Source organism: Diabrotica virgifera, chromosome 3, assembly GCF_917563875.1.
Source record: "Diabrotica virgifera virgifera chromosome 3, PGI_DIABVI_V3a".
NCBI lineage: Eukaryota > Metazoa > Arthropoda > Insecta > Coleoptera > Chrysomelidae > Diabrotica > Diabrotica virgifera.
Window position 1 is genome coordinate 200,878,622 of NC_065445.1, and position 18,304 is coordinate 200,896,925.

An 18,304-nucleotide genomic window follows, 5' to 3' on the forward strand; every position below is an offset into this window, starting at 1 on the left:
CTACTATTGTCATCGACAATTTTCTAGTTTGCTGGATTGGTTGTTATGGTGGATTGTCTCCGGATAAATTTTGCGAAGGTCAAATATTATCTGTTATGCTACAAAAAAAAAAATCGATAATAAGACTTTTCTGTAAATTACCGTAATATTAACGTACATTTTTGGTCTTTATTTCACCTCAGATATTCACTATATTATTGAACTTAAGTCGCAGTACCTCAAAAAATTCTATAGTCGTCTATCGTTATAAAAGTATTATAGCATAATTAAGTACTCTCTTGTATATAAAAATAGAGTACAGTAATCAACTAGACAGCAATCGACTTCACTGTCATTAAGAACGAGCTGACAAATTAATTTATCGCCAATCGTCACTAAAGTCATTCATTATTGTACTCACTTGACGCCATTTGCGGTAGTAAAGTAACACTTTATTGTAGTGAATGAAGAATTTTACTTTACCTGCCGCGATTAATCAAATTAACTGAGATTGAATGTAACCGGTCGATAGCAGTAATCGATTGTTTATTTGAGTGAACTTAAAATTTATTTACTTTAATTATTAAAAATATTGTACAAAATTGACGTTATTATTAATTAAATTTATGTCAGAAAGTGAAATTCTGTAGTATTTTGCAATTATATTCATAAAACATAAATCGAAACTTTACAGATTTAGTAATTACTTAGGTACCTACTTATTCAATATTGATTACTTGAACAACTATCGATTAAACATCGCAATCGGCCAAGATGCAAAAGCATTCTGTCATCGTCGTTACTGTCATACGAAATTTTTATTTCGTCTAAAATTATAGTCCTGTCGCCAGGGGGGGTACAACGGCCTCGTTAATTCAGATGGACTTACTCAAGTTTTTTTTATGTATTTTGACCCGTAGAACACGAATTTTTTGGGTAACAGTTGATCCGGATGTCGATAAGATTGTTATAGACCAAGAACTTGAGGAATCAAATAACAGCGATTTTTGGCAAAACAAAACAATATTTTGTATTTTTTGGGCCATTTTAAGTAAAAAATATTTCTACAAGTTTTTTCGTAGGATGCACAGTTTTCGAGATAAACGCGGTTGAACTTTAAAAAAATCGAAAAATTGCAATTTTTGAACCCGAATAACTTTTGATTAAAAAATAAAATAGCAAGTCTGCTTACCGCATTTGAAAGTTTAAGTCAAATTATATCGGTTTTGATTATTTGCGTTGGTAAAAATTTATTTTTTTATTGTTTAACAAAGCTATAAACACGTAGGGTTTCCCGTGCTTTTACATGCGTTTTAACGCATGTAACGTAGAAATAGTCTTGATTGCACTAGTACCTATTCTACCTACTCGTTCGATTTTAAATGAGAAATCATAGAAACATCACTCACGCACTAGTTGTTTGTAGCTTTGTTTAACAATAACACAATAAATTTTTAGCAATGCAAATAATCAAAACCGACATAATTTGACTTGAACTTTCAAAGGCGCTAAGCAGAATTGCTATTTTATTTTTTAATCAAAAGTTATTCGGGTTTAAAAATTGCAGTTTTTCGATTTTTTGAAAGTTCAACCGCGTTTATCTCGAAAACTGTGCATCCTACTAAAAAACTTGTAGAAATATTTTTTGCTTAAAATGACCCAAAAAATACAAAATATTGTTTTGTTTTGCCAAAAATCGCTGTTATTTGATTCCTCAAGTTCTTGGTCTATAACAATCTTATCGACATCCGGATCAACTGTTACCCAAAAAATTCGGGTTCTACGGGTCAAAATACATAAAAAAAACTTGGGTAAGTCCATCTGAATTAACGAGGCCGTTGTACCCCCCCTGGCGACAGGACTATTAATAAAATTCTTAAATCTTTAAGTTTTGTACTAACGCAAATATATTATGAAATGGCGTTTGGTATGAAAAGGGCGCCCAAGCAGCAAGAGTTAGTCGAATATACGTCGATACTAAGTCATTTGTAGACCTTGACGTCGATCGACCTTAAAACGACATCGATTAGGTGTCGATTTGTAGACGTCTTTTCGACATCATAATATAGACGTTGATTTAACGTCGATTGTAGGGCGGTAGAATTTATCGACCAAAAATGAACGTTGAAAAGACGTTATGAAAGTAACCATCAATATTATAGTTATTTGATATAGAAATATCTATAAATCAAACTGAAAATAGACATTAGACAAACGAATGCGTAGGTACTCTATAATGTACCAATACTTCGCGCGTCAATTCTAAAGTTTAGTTCAAAGTAAAAACACAGTAAAACACCCCAGGCAACCAACTGACGTCATATAACGTCAGTTTTGGTTGAATATATACACGTGTTTGAAAATTACGTCATATAGACGTCTTTTGTAGGTGATTTTAAATACGTAAGATTAATGACGTTAAAATAACGTTTAAAAAACGTTTTCATTTCAAACAGTTTAAGTCTGACGTCACAAAATTGGGAGGAGCTTGTTTGTATTACTCCAAACAATTTCGTTAAATAATTTTCATCAGAAATTTCTCATTTATTGTTTACGTGGTTTGTGTCTTGTCTGATAAAATAAGACTTTTCATTTAGATATTTAGTTGAAGAAACGTGTTAATTAAGAGATTTGTATTCGTTTTTGCTCAGTGAGTTAGTTTAATGAAGTATTCTTCTTGACAACTGTTTGAGGTTATGTTTATTTTCTGTTAATGAACTAACTACCTATGTGTTATCGAGTTTTATCGAGTAATTTGTTAATAAATTATTTATTAGTTTGTATGTTTTTCAGTTTTGACACAGTAGGTAGGTATACTTATATAGATAGTGAAAATTCTATAATGCGAGGGCTGGTACAATCATGCATAATCAATGTTAGATTGCTTCTAATGCACAAGCGATCTTAAACAAATGGTAGTATATCTTCGACACATGGGACGTAGACCTATAGGTTTCATGTTACCTATTTTTTATACTACCTATTTTGAAACATCTGAAAGAGGTCACTTTTTGAAAGTAATAAAGACGTGATTTTACCGACGTATAAAAGTCGTCACCTTTTAGACGTTTTAAAATCGTCACAATTATGACGTCAAATCGATGAGACAAATACACGTGATTTTCAACGTCAATATTACGTCACAGAAACACGTCAATTGGTCATTTTTATGACGTGTTATCTACGTTATAAAAACGTCGTTTGGTTGCCTGGGACCAGAGGTACAAAGCAAAACAACATTATTTTAATCGTTAGACCTATAAATTCATGGACGTATATAAATTTAATATTAGTACCTATAACAATGATTTCACTCATCGATCTTCAAAAAACTTATCATTAAATAAATTCAAATTTTGCGCGAAACTTTCTCATTGAGTTGTCATAACGGCGAAAAAGGTCCTGTCCACAGAATATCGAGTTCATTTTTTTAACCAATCAAATTATTATTACTTTGAAATACTATGTAGTGATTGGCTAAAAAAAGTCTTGCCGCTATCTGTGTATTTTGGATGACAATATGACAATTGACGTTTTTGACAGTCAAATCAAACAAAATGGCTTTGTTGGTTATGGTGGTGTATGTGCCGTCTTCCCAATGAACTGTCAACACGGATGGAATGGCCCCATCCCATTTAAACAGTGAAGCGACATTGCGGCCAACATACAAGTGAGAGGTCCTAGAGAGAGACAGAGCTTGTCAGGGAAAATTTGACTTCTTCATTGGTTGGATATTATCATAATGACCAGAGTTGCCAGATGTGGTTTTATAAATCCCCCACTTAGAAACTGAAATTCCCTCAAATTGAAGCTCAAACCCCTTAAATTTAAATTTTTGACGCATTTTAATAAATTAGTAGTCAAATGTAGAGAACAATAAACCAAAATTATACTATTTATCAACAGAGGGCCTTGGAAATAATTCATAGGTCCTATCGTCTTCGATTATATGAGAGTATAATTATACAGTTCTACGTATATACGCAAATTTAATTTACTATGACCCCTTAAAATATCTCATAATTGTCCCTCCACAACCATTTCTGCTTAGAAAAATTCCTCTAGACGCTTTCAAATTACTCCAAAATTATGGAAAAATACCCCAAGCTGGCAACGCTGACTACCACAATAAATTTTTTGTTTAGGAAAGATGGCCATTATCTTCCCTCCTTCCCTGACTAGCGCTATCTCATCCTGGCGTCATTAAATTCACTTCTTGCCCATTCCATCGGTGTTGACAGTTCATTGCGTCTTCCGTTAGTTTACGTTTTCCTGTTTTTCTTGATCCATCGTGTTCAAGGAGTTCGCTTTTTTCCATCCATTGGCTCCTCGTTTATTAAATTAGTTTATATTTGGATTATTTCTTATTTCATCGTCTTTTGGTAGGCAAGAAGCAACTGAAATACAAACACCGACTCTGAACGAGTCTCTAAATTTTGATAATAGTCTTCAGGATACAAATGGTAAGTTCTTTTATTTATGGGAGTAATTTTGCACAACACTACCTTATTGATTTGCCAAAAATATTGTTGGTTTAAAGCACACCGTAAAAATTGACTTGAAAAAGCTTCCAATAGTGTAACAAATCATCTAATTTTTATAGTTGTTATTACTGATACTATTAATGTAAATGGTCAAATTGTGTTTTCCCCAAACTTACAATTTTTTATGGGCATAGGTACAACCAACGATATAGGTACACAATGTTAGCATGCATTCATTATAAGTATCAATGAATAATTGCAAAAAACTAATGGAAAACCTTCTGTACTTTATTCAATGTGTTGTAAATATGTTTTGTTTCTAGGATTGAAGGTTCTACTTAAACATATATTAACAATTAAGGAACAGAACAGAAAAATTCTAAATATTTTGGAGAAATCAAAACCATTTAAAAATTCAGATTTACCTGATGACTTCAAAATAAAATTGCCAATAGAATCCTTACAAGACCTGGAAGAACTAGAGATATGTTTGGCAGAAGAAGAGAACTTCAACACTTTTGTAAGTTGTATACATCTTGTACCCAATTGTAGAAATTAAGAAAATTTAAATTTTTTGCTGATTTGTTTATAATAGAAAATTATTCCCTTAATAAACTTTCTTTGTATAAATTAAAAGAAATTAGTTGCACCTAAATGTAAAATAACTTTTTTTTAATTTATATTTTTTTAGAAATCAAACTGTGCCTCAATTTCAAACCTGAAAGATGTTACCCAGAAGAATAATAGGATATTAAGATCTCTTTTGACAGATAATATTGCGAAGCATTTTAATTACTTCGGTAACAACTGGCGGCATGACAGAGTATCAAATAAGCGACCATTTAATTAACTGCGCTTAAACAAAGTGGTTCTAGGTGAGTTGCTCTAGGGTAGAGCGCTGGTTAAAACATGCTCCTAACCGTAACAAGAAAAATTACTAATTTGGAATTGTTTTAATTTTAGTTTTTTATTTGATTAAACATGCAAAGGTTTTATAAAGAATCTGTAGGTGAACGCCAAATGTGTAGGAGGGTGGCTAAGGAACTTAAAAATACGATTGAAGGTCTTAATAGTAATTTAAATCAGGCTTCTTCCCTTGTTAGTAAAACAATAGTACATAGTGATACCGTTAATATAATTTCTAGTACTGATGTCACTAGAAGTAATTTAAATCAGACTTCTTCACTTGTTAGTAAAACAGTAGTAGATAGTGATTCCGTTAATATAATTTCTAGTACTGATGTCACCAACTCTAAAGTTAGTTCTGAAAATTTAATTAATAGTAATAATATTAGTGAAATTGAAAATGACACGAGCATAGAATCTGACTTTGAAATGGATTTAGAGTTAATAAGTTGTTTAGATAATGCAAGTAACTCCAATAAATTTCAAAAAAACTCTTACGACTTACATGGTGAACTAAAGAGATGGGCAATTCGTAACAAAGTCACTCATAGTACAGTAACTGATCTTCTTCATGTGTTAGTTCCAGTTCATCCAGAATTACCTCTGAGTTCTAAGACTCTTTTGAACACACCAACTACTATTACCTTAAAAAAAGAACTAACTTCAGGCAGTTATGTTCATTTTGGATTGGAAAATTATCTTAAATTCTATATTTCTACAAATGATTCAATAATTTCAAACGATATTCTAATATCTTTTAATATTGATGGTTTACCTCTTTTTAAAAGCTCTTCAGTGCAGTTTTGGCCTATCTTGGGTTTAATTGTAAATAGCAGTATAAAAGTGAAACCATTCGCTATAGGTGTTTTTTGTGGAAATTCTAAACCTAGCCCACTGGCTGATTATTTGAATGACTTTATTAATGATCTTAAATTTTTACTGGAGAATGGTCTAACCTTTAAAGATAAAGAATATAGGATACATGTTCATAGTTTCATTTGTGATGCTCCAGCTCGAGCCTTTATAAAATGTATAAAATCGCACAACGGTTATTCAGGGTGTGATAAATGTACTGAAGAAGGAGACTACTTTAAACATAGGATGATTTTTAATAACATTTTGGCACCAAGGAGATCGGATCAGTCATTTTTGCTAAAATCTGATCAGAATCATCATACTGGAATTTCACCTTTGGAAGTCTTAAATATAGGATTGGTTTCAAAATTTCCAATTGACTCTATGCATTGTTTATACTTAGGTGTTATGAAAAAACTTCTTCTCACATGGATATGTGGTGACTTGCGTGTTCGGTTATGTGGTAGGGATGTTACAAACATATCAGAAAACTTAATTTTTTATGGAAAATTTGTTGTCTCAGAGTTCAATAGAAAACCTCGAAGTCTTTCAGAGGTAGCTCGTTTTAAAGCAACAGAATTTAGAACTCTTTTGCTTTATTTAGGAGTCCTAGTTTTAAAAAATATTGATAAGGCTATGTATGAACACTTTCTTCTATTGCATTCTTCTGTTACTATCCTGTTATCTAAAAGGCACTTAGCAAATTTTGGTTGTGATGTTCCTAGAAAATTACTGGACTGCTTTATAACCCATTCCAAAGACCTGTATGGATTAGAGTTTTTAATTTATAATGTTCATGTATTGTGTCACTTGAGTGAAGAAGCTCGGTTGTTTGGTCCATTGGACCAGATTTCTGCTTTTCCTTTTGAAAACTATTTAAATGAAATAAAAAAGTCAGTGAAATCGCCTAATAAACCATTAGAACAATTGTTTTGTCGCCTGACAGAAGCTAATACTATATCAGTAATTAATGATAGTGTCACAAAGAAATGTGAAATTCAACATTTTAATGGTCCACTGTTACATTTATCTTTTAATTCTACTAAACAGTATAATAAGCTTAAATATAATAATATTGTGTATACTGTAGAAGCACATTCCAATGTCAACTGTTATTGTCTAAACAACGAATATTGTGTAATAAAAATTAATAACATAGTTAATGCTAAAAATGAATATTTTTTAATAGGTCAAAAGTTTACATCTTACGAATCTTTCTATAATTACCCTTTTGAATCAAAATCACTTAATATTTGCATCGTAAGTAAACTACTTCAAAATATGGAACTTTTTAATCTCGACAGTATAATTACAAAATGTATGTTATTCCCTCTTGATCCACCCAACAACAGTAAATGGTTATCATTTCCTTTATTATAAAGTAAATATTTTAGCATTATTATGGAAAAAAACAAACTTCGGCAGACTTTTACAAAAATAAATGTTACTTTTAATGGAGGAGGGTATACTTTTAAGAGGGACATGTGGCCATTTATGAAAAAAAATTAAATTCTTTCAAACATTTAGAAATGAGCAATGTAAAAGTACATTTTTATTTTTTCGAATCTAAAATAAATTAAATAAAAATAGTAATAAATTAAAGTCTTCTATCAGATATTGTCAAAATTGTAAAGTGGCAACATATGGTTTTTAAGGGTGCATTTAAATTTAAAATGGTGGGAAAATCAAAATTGTAAACCGTTAAATTCCTTTCATAAATTCTTAACCAAAATACTTCATAGAATACCTCGCATATTTTTCCATGTTGAATTAAAATATCGTTGTCAAAAAATAGTTTGATGAAATTTGGTGATATTTCACTGAAGCGCAATAACTGTCTTTACAAAGTAATTTTTAAGAACGATATTTTATTGCAACATGGACTAAGTAAGATAGGTATTCTATGAAGTATTTTGGTTAAGAATTTATGAAAGGAATTTAAATGGTTTGCATTTTTCGTTTTCATCCCATTTTTAACGTAACCGCATCCTTAAATTATTGATGACTAATTGTTAAAGTTGTCATTTCCTTTGAATCACATCCCGCCATGACTATTTAAACATATTATTTTGAAAAATTAGCTTGCATATAAAAAAATTAATAATTATCTTGTGTTCTGCCGAATATTTGTTTTAAAATTTTATTTCGATAAAAAAATATTTGAAAAACAAAACAAAAATAAAAATTCCAATATTCGAATGGTCGTAAGTATTTTTTTTTTTAATATAAACACAAGTTTTTAAGGATAAGTATAAAATTTGCAAGATGTTGATGTATCAAATGTAACATCTTTATTTAAAAATAGTCAAAAAATTTAAAAATAAAAATATTCTCGATTATGTTCAAATTTTTAATGAATTAAATTTTTTGACTATTTAAAAAAGTATGTTTTACACATCAATATTTTGCAAATTTTATGAAAAAGATTATTATTAAAAAGTTATATTTATTAAAAAAAAATACTTATTTATGACCATTCAAATATTATTTTTAAATAGCCATGGGGATGCGATTCAAGATTTTCAAAAAGATACATTGTCAAGTATGATACATCACTAGATTTGAAATTTTGTGAAGAACAAAATTGTCACAAAAAAATTATCTCATTTCCGGTTAAACCGGAAGTAATAATTGAAGCACCGCCAAAAGCTGAATATTTATGTGATTTCAAAATAATCGGTTTATTAACAAAAAAGTTATTCACTGTTACCTGATCTCGTCACCAGGTATATCTTAGCCACCCTACCTGCCATTTGCTTTACAAAGTTTCTTGTATTTTATATCCATATGTCATTTTACAAAGTTTTTTGTATTTTATATAATAAAAGTTTTGACAGAGTTTTTGATTTCTTTACTATTTGACACAGGTTACGTTTGTTAGAGCAGCAGTTGCTAATCGGAAGACACATGCCCTGTTTATTTTTTAACTTGAAAATGCTAAAAATGAAGTGCATGTACATCCAATTGACGACTGAAAGCTGCCATTCGAAGAAACTATACCTGCGATAAATAACTTCCAACGTCTATTGTACGTCTATATAACGTTATCAGTGAGGTATATCTCGTCGTCGATTAAACGTCATAAGTCGACGTCGTTTCAACTATGACATTGTGCCGTCGAATTCACGTTGAACCGACCGTTGTTTCAACGTATTTGGACGTCGAGTAGTGACATACATTCGACGTCTCTTCGACTGACTCTTGCTGCTTGGGCGGTGACAGATATTTATGATAATTTGTTGGCAAATACATTTATTTAGATTTTCTACTATTCATCAAGGGAAAAGCAACTGTGCTGCGGAAGGCTACACTTCATAAACAATAACGTAGCTATTAAGAGGGTCGGAACGTATTTTCGGCTGCAATGCTATTCAAATGGGGATTCATTTTTTTCAAATCCTGAGAAAACTAATAAGTATTTTGGAAAAATTTAAACGCAGAATGAAAGATTACGTTATTAGCGAGGGCCGAAAGTCCCTGAGAACTTCTACAATGTTTATTTTAATAAGTTACAGGGGTGAAAAAACTAAGAGAAAATTTAGTGTGATTTTTAAATTCAAATATCTCATTCAAAATAAACTTTTTATTTATTCTAAGGGACTTTCGGCCCTCGCTAATAATTTAGTCTTTCATTCTGCGTTTAAATTTTTCAAAAATATTTATTGGTTTTTTCAGGATTTGAAAAAAATGAACACAATGCCGTGGTAATATTTTCCAAATCTGTCTTTGTCTTACAACGCACTCAACCGAATATAATATTGTCAGCATATATTAGGTGCGTTCGCGGGTACAGTTGACAAATTGTCGCCGACAATTTCTAACCTCATTTAATATAAATAATATCGTTCATAGATAAATAAACAAGGTATATTTACTTTTAATTAATATTAATAACTGATTATTAAATTATAATAGGTAAATATATCTTGTATATTTATCTATTAACGATATTATTTACATCATTTTAAAGTGCGCATCCGTTTTGCTGCTAATTTGTCGCCGACTAGTCGCCGACAGGCACCCGCGAACGCACTTATTGTCAGTCAGACACTGACACTGACAATCAGTGACAATTTTAAATATTTGACATTGCATCGGGAATATTTTGAGAAATTGATTAAATATTATTGATATATAGTGTATTTGATAAATAATTGATTTAAGACGTGAACTTAATAAAAAGTTATTTATTGTGTATTATTTGTGAAAGATCCAAGCAGAGAATACATCAGATATATCCTGTGATCAAAGTATTTTGTTGTTAGAGATGTTCAAAATTGTAAGCGTTCCAAAATAACAACATATTATTAAAAAATCACTTTAACACTTTTCCTCTTTTCTCGATTGATTATTAGTTTTTGTTGTACAAATAAATTATTACAATCACTGAAAACATAGTTAGTGAAAAAATTATCACATTTATTAACTGAATTAATAATTTGCAATTATAAAAATAACAGTTATCCAAGAACATTCAAAAGCCATCTCTTTAAATTAATTATGACATTTTCAAGTAGAATGACATTCTAGTAATGTTTACATATCCACACCAGTGTGAATTTTACTACACGTAATTTGCCGTGTAAAGACAGAAAAAGTAGGGATACACGTAAAATATTTGCGAATTATGTACCCATAGCCTTAACGGTATTTCTAATTTTTGGTATTTTAATTTGAGTGTTAAAATTGGTTTAATATTTAAATAAAAATACGATTAAACTGTTTAAAATATACTTATTTCGTTGAGTTGAATTATAATAATAGAAATACTTATAAATTCTTACTTGCGTACCAAGTACACACACTCTTTTTTCATTAGAAGGATGTAACTAAGTAAGTGTTAAGTGTTAATGTTTTTTATGATTGGCGATAAAATTTTATATGCACCACGTCAGTAAAGACTCTTTATCGAACTCGTCTGTTATTTGCCTCGCTCGCTAACGCTCGCTCTGCTCATAATATCAGACTCGTTCGATAAAGAGTAACTACTTTACTGACTTGGTACATAAATAACTATTTTCCACCTACCTCTACCGAAAGTGTACTTTTCCTGACCTAATTGTATAGCAAAGTAGTACTTTTCCTCCCTATGGAGTAAAAGTACTTTTCCTCCCTAGGGAGGAAAAGTAAAAGTGGCGTCATGGTATGTAATTGATGAAATAACTTATTGACGCCCTTATTATGATGTTATAAAGCATAAAACAATCAGTATTTAACTAATCAGATCCAAATTTTACCCATATTAAAGTTTCCAATGTTTTTATATAATTTTTAACAATAAGGGGTAGATTACACCCCTAAAAATAGTCAACGTCCTTGAGCATGATATAGAAAATGAAGTACAGGGTGAGATGATCCTAATCCCAAAGTTTTATGTAAATCGATGCAAGTCGAAATCATTCTTTTATGATAAATAAATTTTTTATATGTTGCTCCAACAATGGTGGTTTTAAGGGTTAAAATATCATGATATCATATCCTAAAGCATAACACAATCATTATTTAACTAAAAAAAAACAGATGTTGACCATATTAAAGTTTAAAAGATTATTTTATAATTTTTTACAATTAGCGGTAGTTTTCACCCTTAAAAAAACAAGAGCGTATAACGGCTCAATATAGAAAATGAACTAGAGGGTGAAATGAGCCTAATCCCGTATTGTTGTACAAATCGATGATGGATGAAAGAATTGCGAGGTTTTGCAATTTTTTCAGCTTTATTTTCTGACCTACATATACCTAAAATTTTAAAATTAATAATTACCTATATAATTTTAAAATTTTACCTGTTTCATATAAGTAGCTATTTCATTGACATCAGGTGATCAGGATCAGTATTAAAGAAAAATTTATAAAAATATACATGGTGTTTTACATTCAAAGTAAAGCTTATGGACTATGCCAAGTTTGCGTGGATCACACTGTACATTTAAAATTTGATGTATGTAATTGTTTAAAAAGCGCACATTTATATTATATAAAAATCGACGGGTCTTTTTTTATAATTTTTTAAAACAAGAACAGAATGAGCGGAACTGCTGAACACAGAAATAATTTTATTTATTCCGTAAGTGGTTTCCACCCCGGCACCCTATATGTTACACTACAATAAGAAAATAAGAACATCAATACATTTAACATTTATATCAAATGAATCTGAATGTTGTTCTGAAGCTATTTCCTTGTGGCATTTTTATAATTAAGTATTTTCTATGGGAAATTAGCCACAATTTTACTAAAAAATGAATTTATTAACGTTTCGAATTTTTTTACTTAGCAACAACATTTTTGTTTATTTTAATAGTATTTTGTATTTTGACAACGAAACCCGATTTGGGCTTCGAAACGTTAATAAATTCATTTTTTAGTAAAATTGTGGCTTATTTCCCGTAGAAAATACTTAAATGAATCTGACATTAACAACGAAAGAGACGTACGACGTGCTTAGCAAGTAAAATAGGTACAGTACAAGTACAAGGTACTTTACCCTTATAGACGGAGAGGCAGCGCTGAAAAATCTATTTGTATTTAGTAAAGCTAGATTTTTCACAGTTGATTACTGTGAGTGTGTAGAGAAACATACTGCGGTCGGTCAAGCGAAACGTAGAACAGGGGTATCAAAGTTGCTTTCCTACGAAGGTAATTATTTCCATTTACTAAGGCTGAAAATCAGTACACACATTCTAAATTAAATATAAATAAAAATATTATAGTCGGTCAGCTGTATGACGGGACAGAGCCGGTCGGTCGGCCCCAATAGTCGATTTGCATTTTGGCATTTTGGCTCGCAATTTTTTCGTCCAGCATGGATTTACTTGAAATTTTCACAAAAGGTAGGAAATAGTCCAAGGATCATTTTCTATATCATGCCGCTATCATACGCTAAAACCTTGCGGGTGGTTGCCACCCCATCTCGGGGGTGGGAATTTTTTATTACATTTTAACCATGTAATTCGATGGAAAAGGTGATTCTAAGAAAAAAATGTTTTTTACATTTTCTTCGTAAAACTAATATTTTTCGAGTTATTCGCGCTTAAAAATAACAGTTTTTCAACGAAAAAATCGACTTTTTTAGAGGTTTTTTTTTGAGAATATCTCGAAAAATATGCATTTAATCAAAAAAACTGTAGATATCAAAATTGTATCTTTTAGACACAAATTGACACAAATCAAATTCTTTTACAATAATATCTATAAGACCAATACAAACCGAGATACGGCATGTTAAAGTTAGCTTTTTTCGTCAAATGCATAATTTGAAATATTCAAAGCCAAATAATGGGAAAAATTTGCATTTTTCGAGGAAAACTTAAAATATTTTTTTTCAAGTATACAATTAGACCTTTCAAAAAAAATAATAAAAAGTTTCTAGCATAAAAATTAAGCGACTTTTAATAAAAAAAATGTCGGTACCTGCTTTTCTCTACGAAAAAATCAGTGAAAACAACCCCCTAACTTCAATTTTCACCTTTCTGTAGTGAAATTGTCAAAATAACGGTCAAAGTAATTCAAAGTTTCTCTTCGAATTTTGTGATTTAACCACAGATTATTTAACGTAGATAAAATTTGTTCAGTCCATTCTTGTATCGACATATCGAAGTAATTTAGTACAGCAAAAAACACCCTGTTCGGGACTGTGACAAGCCCAGTCCAGGAAAACTTATACACAGGTACGCAAATGATGATAAATATATTTTTCAAAATATGTTTCCATCCGGGATAAATACAGAGTTTAGTAATAATTCAATAAGCAACCCACAAATGTATCAACAAGTCAACACACAAGGGCAACTAGCCATGAATGTACAAATCACGCCATATCTAATATCGATGTCGCAACCAGCACCAACTAAACCAATGCCACCTAACTTGTACCCTCCACTACCACAGACACAAATTCCACTAGTGCCGATCACATATCATAGTTCTGCTTCAAATTATCAATTACAACGATTACCATCCACCAGTGAGGAAGAGGAAGAAAACAACGAACCAGCTAGCAGCAACGATTGGCAAGAAATTAGAAGCACAAAAAGAAGAAAAATCAGAAAAACAACAGACAATTCAAACAGTACAAATATTATTGTAACAGAAAATAGATTTGAAGCGCTAGAAAATGAAGTAATCCTTCCCAGGGAGAACAACACAGCAAACCATCCGCCAATTTTCATACACGGTGTACAAGACTATCAAAAAATGGTACAAAAAATTAAGGATGTAGCAGAAAGGGAAGAATATCATACAAAAAGTTTAACTAACAATGTCGTAAAATTAAGTTGTGGCACGCCAGATACATATAGAAAAATGTTTAGATATTTTAATGAACATAACATTTATCACAACACATATCAGTTAAAACAGGATCGAGCCTATAGAGTTGTAATAAAATACCTTCACCACTCTACTAACACCGAGGACATAAAAAACGAACTCCCAAAACTGGGTCATAAAGTTCGAAATATAATAAATGCACAACACAGAATTACTAAAGAGCCACTTAATTTGTTCTTCGTGGATCTCGAACCGACAGCAAATAACAAAGATATTTATAACTTAAGGGGGCTACAGAATAGAGTTATTGAAATTGAACCTCCCCGAACAACCAAAAATCGCATAATACAATGCATGAGATGCCAATCATACGGTCACTCCAAGTCATATTGCAATAAACCATTTGTATGCGTCAAATGCGGAGGAGCCCACAATACCACAACTTGTAAGAAGACTAGAGAAACTCCAGCAAAATGTGTATTATGTGGTGGGGATCACCCCGCAAATTATAAAGGATGTGAACATTACCAAAAAATTTATAATATTAATAACAGGTATCATAACAGAGGAAACGTATTAAATCTAGCAATAAATCAAATACATACACAACCCAGAATATATACACAACCCAGGATTCAGAATCAGTATGAAAGTTACGCTCAAGCTCCAGCAAATAATCAGAACAATAACGAATATACAGCGAGTATACTTACCAAATTTCTAGAAGAGTTTAAAAATTTATTTAACCAGCTAATGCAACAAAACAGTATGGTGCTCAACATGATTTCCATGCTAGTAAATAAAGTAAACTAACAATGTCTAAGTTCATAAGAATTGCCCAATGGAATGCCAATGGTCTTCCTAATCATAAAGAAGATATAAAACTATTTCTGGAACAAAATTTCATAGACATACTACTAGTAAGTGAAACCCATTTTACAGACAGAACCTACTTCAAGATACCTAAGTATAAATTATATTACACAAATCACCCAGATGGTACAGCCCACGGAGGTTCAGCCACATCGTTGATTGAGGTATTGGGTGGCCCCTAATACCTCAGTCAACGGCCATATTGATAAGAGAAACTATAAAACATTATGAAATGCTAAAATACGAAACAAATCACATTCAAGCAACGTCGATAAAAATACAAACTCTTCCATATTATATAACTGTCACAGCAATTTATTGTCCGCTCAGGCATAGACTTACAAAAGAAGATCTTCTACCCTTTTTCGAAACTCTAGGGCCAAAATTTATAGCAGGTGGAGATTACAACTGTAAACATACGCTATGGGGTTTACGCCTAACAACCACTAAAGGCAGAGAGCTAGCAAAAGTTATCCAGGATAAAAGCTACTCATTCCTATCGACGGCATCACCGACATATTGGCCAACCGATCCAAATAAAACACCAGACCTATATAACGGAATATCTCAATCATATACAGATGTAGTACCAAGTTTTGATTTATCATCAGATCATAGTCCCATAATTGCCACAATTAGCACAACGGTGATAATCAAAAAATCAACACCTCGACTGCATAGCTTCAAAACAAACTGGGACACATACCGGCTAATCATAGAACAGGAAGTAAATCTACTAGTGAGATTGCAAACTCCCGAACAAATAGAAACAGAAACTAGTAATCTAATCAACTTACTTCAAAATGCTGCCAAACAGTCTACCCCTCAACCTGGACAAAAAAAAATTTCAACCAACATTCCTCTTGAAATAAAAAGACTAGTAGCAGAAAAACGAAAAGCCAGATCAATTTGTCAAAGAACTCACAGACCAGACGACAGGACAATTTATAATAACAAAACTAGAAACTTAAAAACAGCTCTAGAACAGATGAGAAACAACTCATTTGAAAACGATGTATCAAACCTTTCGCGTCAAGATAACTCTATCTGGAAACCAATCAAAAGCAAAAATAAACCAATAAATACTTCACCTCCAATTCGGAAAAACTCAATACCACCAGGACCATCGACAAAAGCAACAAAGAAAAAGCTGATTTATTTGCTGAACATCTAACTGAAGTCTTCAAGCCACACGACAATGACCAAGTACAAGAAGTAGAGCAGGAACTAGCCTTACCAATTAATCAACGAGAGCGACTAACTTTAATTACACCGAAGGAGATCAAAGATGAAATTAATCATTTGAATGAAAAGAAGGCACCAGGCACTGATCTCATAACAGCAACAATGCTAAAACAACTTCCTAAAAAAGGTATAATGAAGTTATTGTACATATTAAATGCAATCTTAAGACTTAATTATTGGCCTATATCACTAAAAATTGACCAAGTAATTATGATACCGAAACCTGGTAAAGCTTTAACGGATGTTTCATCATACCGCCCAATAAGTCTACTGCCAATAATGTCAAAACTTCTTGAAAAGCTGTTACTTAAAAGAATTATGAGCGACCTAGAATTCCAAAACTGGATCCCAGAACACCAATTTGGATTCCGGCAAGGTCATTCTACAGTGCAACAATGCCATCGCATATCAAATGTAATTAATAGAGCTTTGGACAATAAACAGTATTGCACAGCAGCTTTTCTGGACATCAGCCAAGCATTTGATAAGGTATGGCACCCAGGATTACTTTATAAAATCAAAAAATCCCTACCCAACAAATACTTTGACTTATTAAAATCATATCTAAATCACAGAGAACTAAAGTGGAGGATGAACTATCAAACCGTAACAAAATTCAATCAGGAGTCCCACAAGGTAGTATATTGGGTCCACTTCTTTATGTACTGTACACATCCGATTTACCAAGCTCTCCACAAACCACCATTGGAACTTTCGCTGATGACACAGCAATATTTGCAACTGAAGAGGATCCAAGAGCTGCAGTATTAAAACTTCAAGAACACCTAGACCAAATTGGACAGTGGTTAAAGAAATGGAAGATAAAAGCTAATGAAACTAAGTCAACACATATAACTTTCACACTAAGGAAAGACCAATACCCAAATATTAGCCTTAATCAAGTCAACATACCACAACAGAATATCGTCAAATACCTGGGGCTTCATCATGATTCTAAATTAAACTGGAAACAACACATTCTAAAGAAAAAGAAACAAATTGAGTTGAGAGTGAAAGAAATTAATTGGCTCAGGCTACGGCTCCACGGGCGAGAAATTGACGCTAGAAGTAGCAGCAAAATGAACTTAAGGTTCCGCGGAACGGAATAGGAAAAGACGAACTGAACCTACTACGCACAAATCCTGTAGTCGGTACAGTTCGTCTTTTCCTATTCCGTACCTCGGAACCTTAAGTTCATTTTACTGCTACTGCTAGCGTCAATTTCTCGCCCGTGGAGCCGTAGACTTATAGGTAGAAAATATCGACTCTCAATTGAGAACAAACTGCTGATTTATAAAACAGTCATCAAACCTATATGGACGTACGGTATAGAACTATAGAGTTGTGCCAGCAAATCAAACACAAAAATTATCCAAAGAACTCAATCAAAAATTCTACGCACCATCGCAAATGCCCCGTGGTACATTTCCAACCAAACCCTTCATACAGACCTAAACATCCCGTTAGTCAGCACAGTAATTCAAGAAAGAGCCAACAGACACCACGAGAAATTGGAAAGCCACCCCAACCAATTAATATTACCATTACTGCAGCCACTAAACAACAGAAGATTGCGAAGATTATGGCCCATAGATCTTCGCTGAAACTGAGGTGAAACCGCTGGGTAACGTACTTCATAACGCCATTTTAGTGTACAATGCTACATTGATATAAGTTATTGTACTTGTTAT

General features: G+C 32.0%; 2 protein-coding genes across 2 annotated transcripts in view; both read left to right on the top strand.

Annotated features, from left to right (window-relative positions):
• The window catches only part of LOC126882676 (dynein axonemal intermediate chain 3), a 302,917-nt gene that overhangs the window by 233,782 nt on the left and 50,831 nt on the right, over nucleotides 1–18,304 (top strand). The gene's annotated exons all lie outside the window — the stretch shown is intronic.
• LOC126882300 (uncharacterized) lies at nucleotides 4,230–9,063 on the top strand. Its single transcript, XM_050647166.1, has 3 exons — nucleotides 4,230–4,442; nucleotides 4,787–4,983; nucleotides 5,155–9,063. The coding sequence occupies exon 3, from the start codon at nucleotides 5,445–5,447 to the stop codon at nucleotides 7,602–7,604; it is 2,160 nt and encodes a 719-aa protein (XP_050503123.1). The 5' UTR covers nucleotides 4,230–4,442; nucleotides 4,787–4,983; nucleotides 5,155–5,444; the 3' UTR covers nucleotides 7,605–9,063.

Excerpts from the sequence above, each read along its gene's own strand:
- LOC126882300 (XM_050647166.1), top strand. The coding sequence starts at position 5,445 with ATGCAAAGGTTTTATAAAGAATCTGTAGGTGAACGCCAAATGTGTAGG.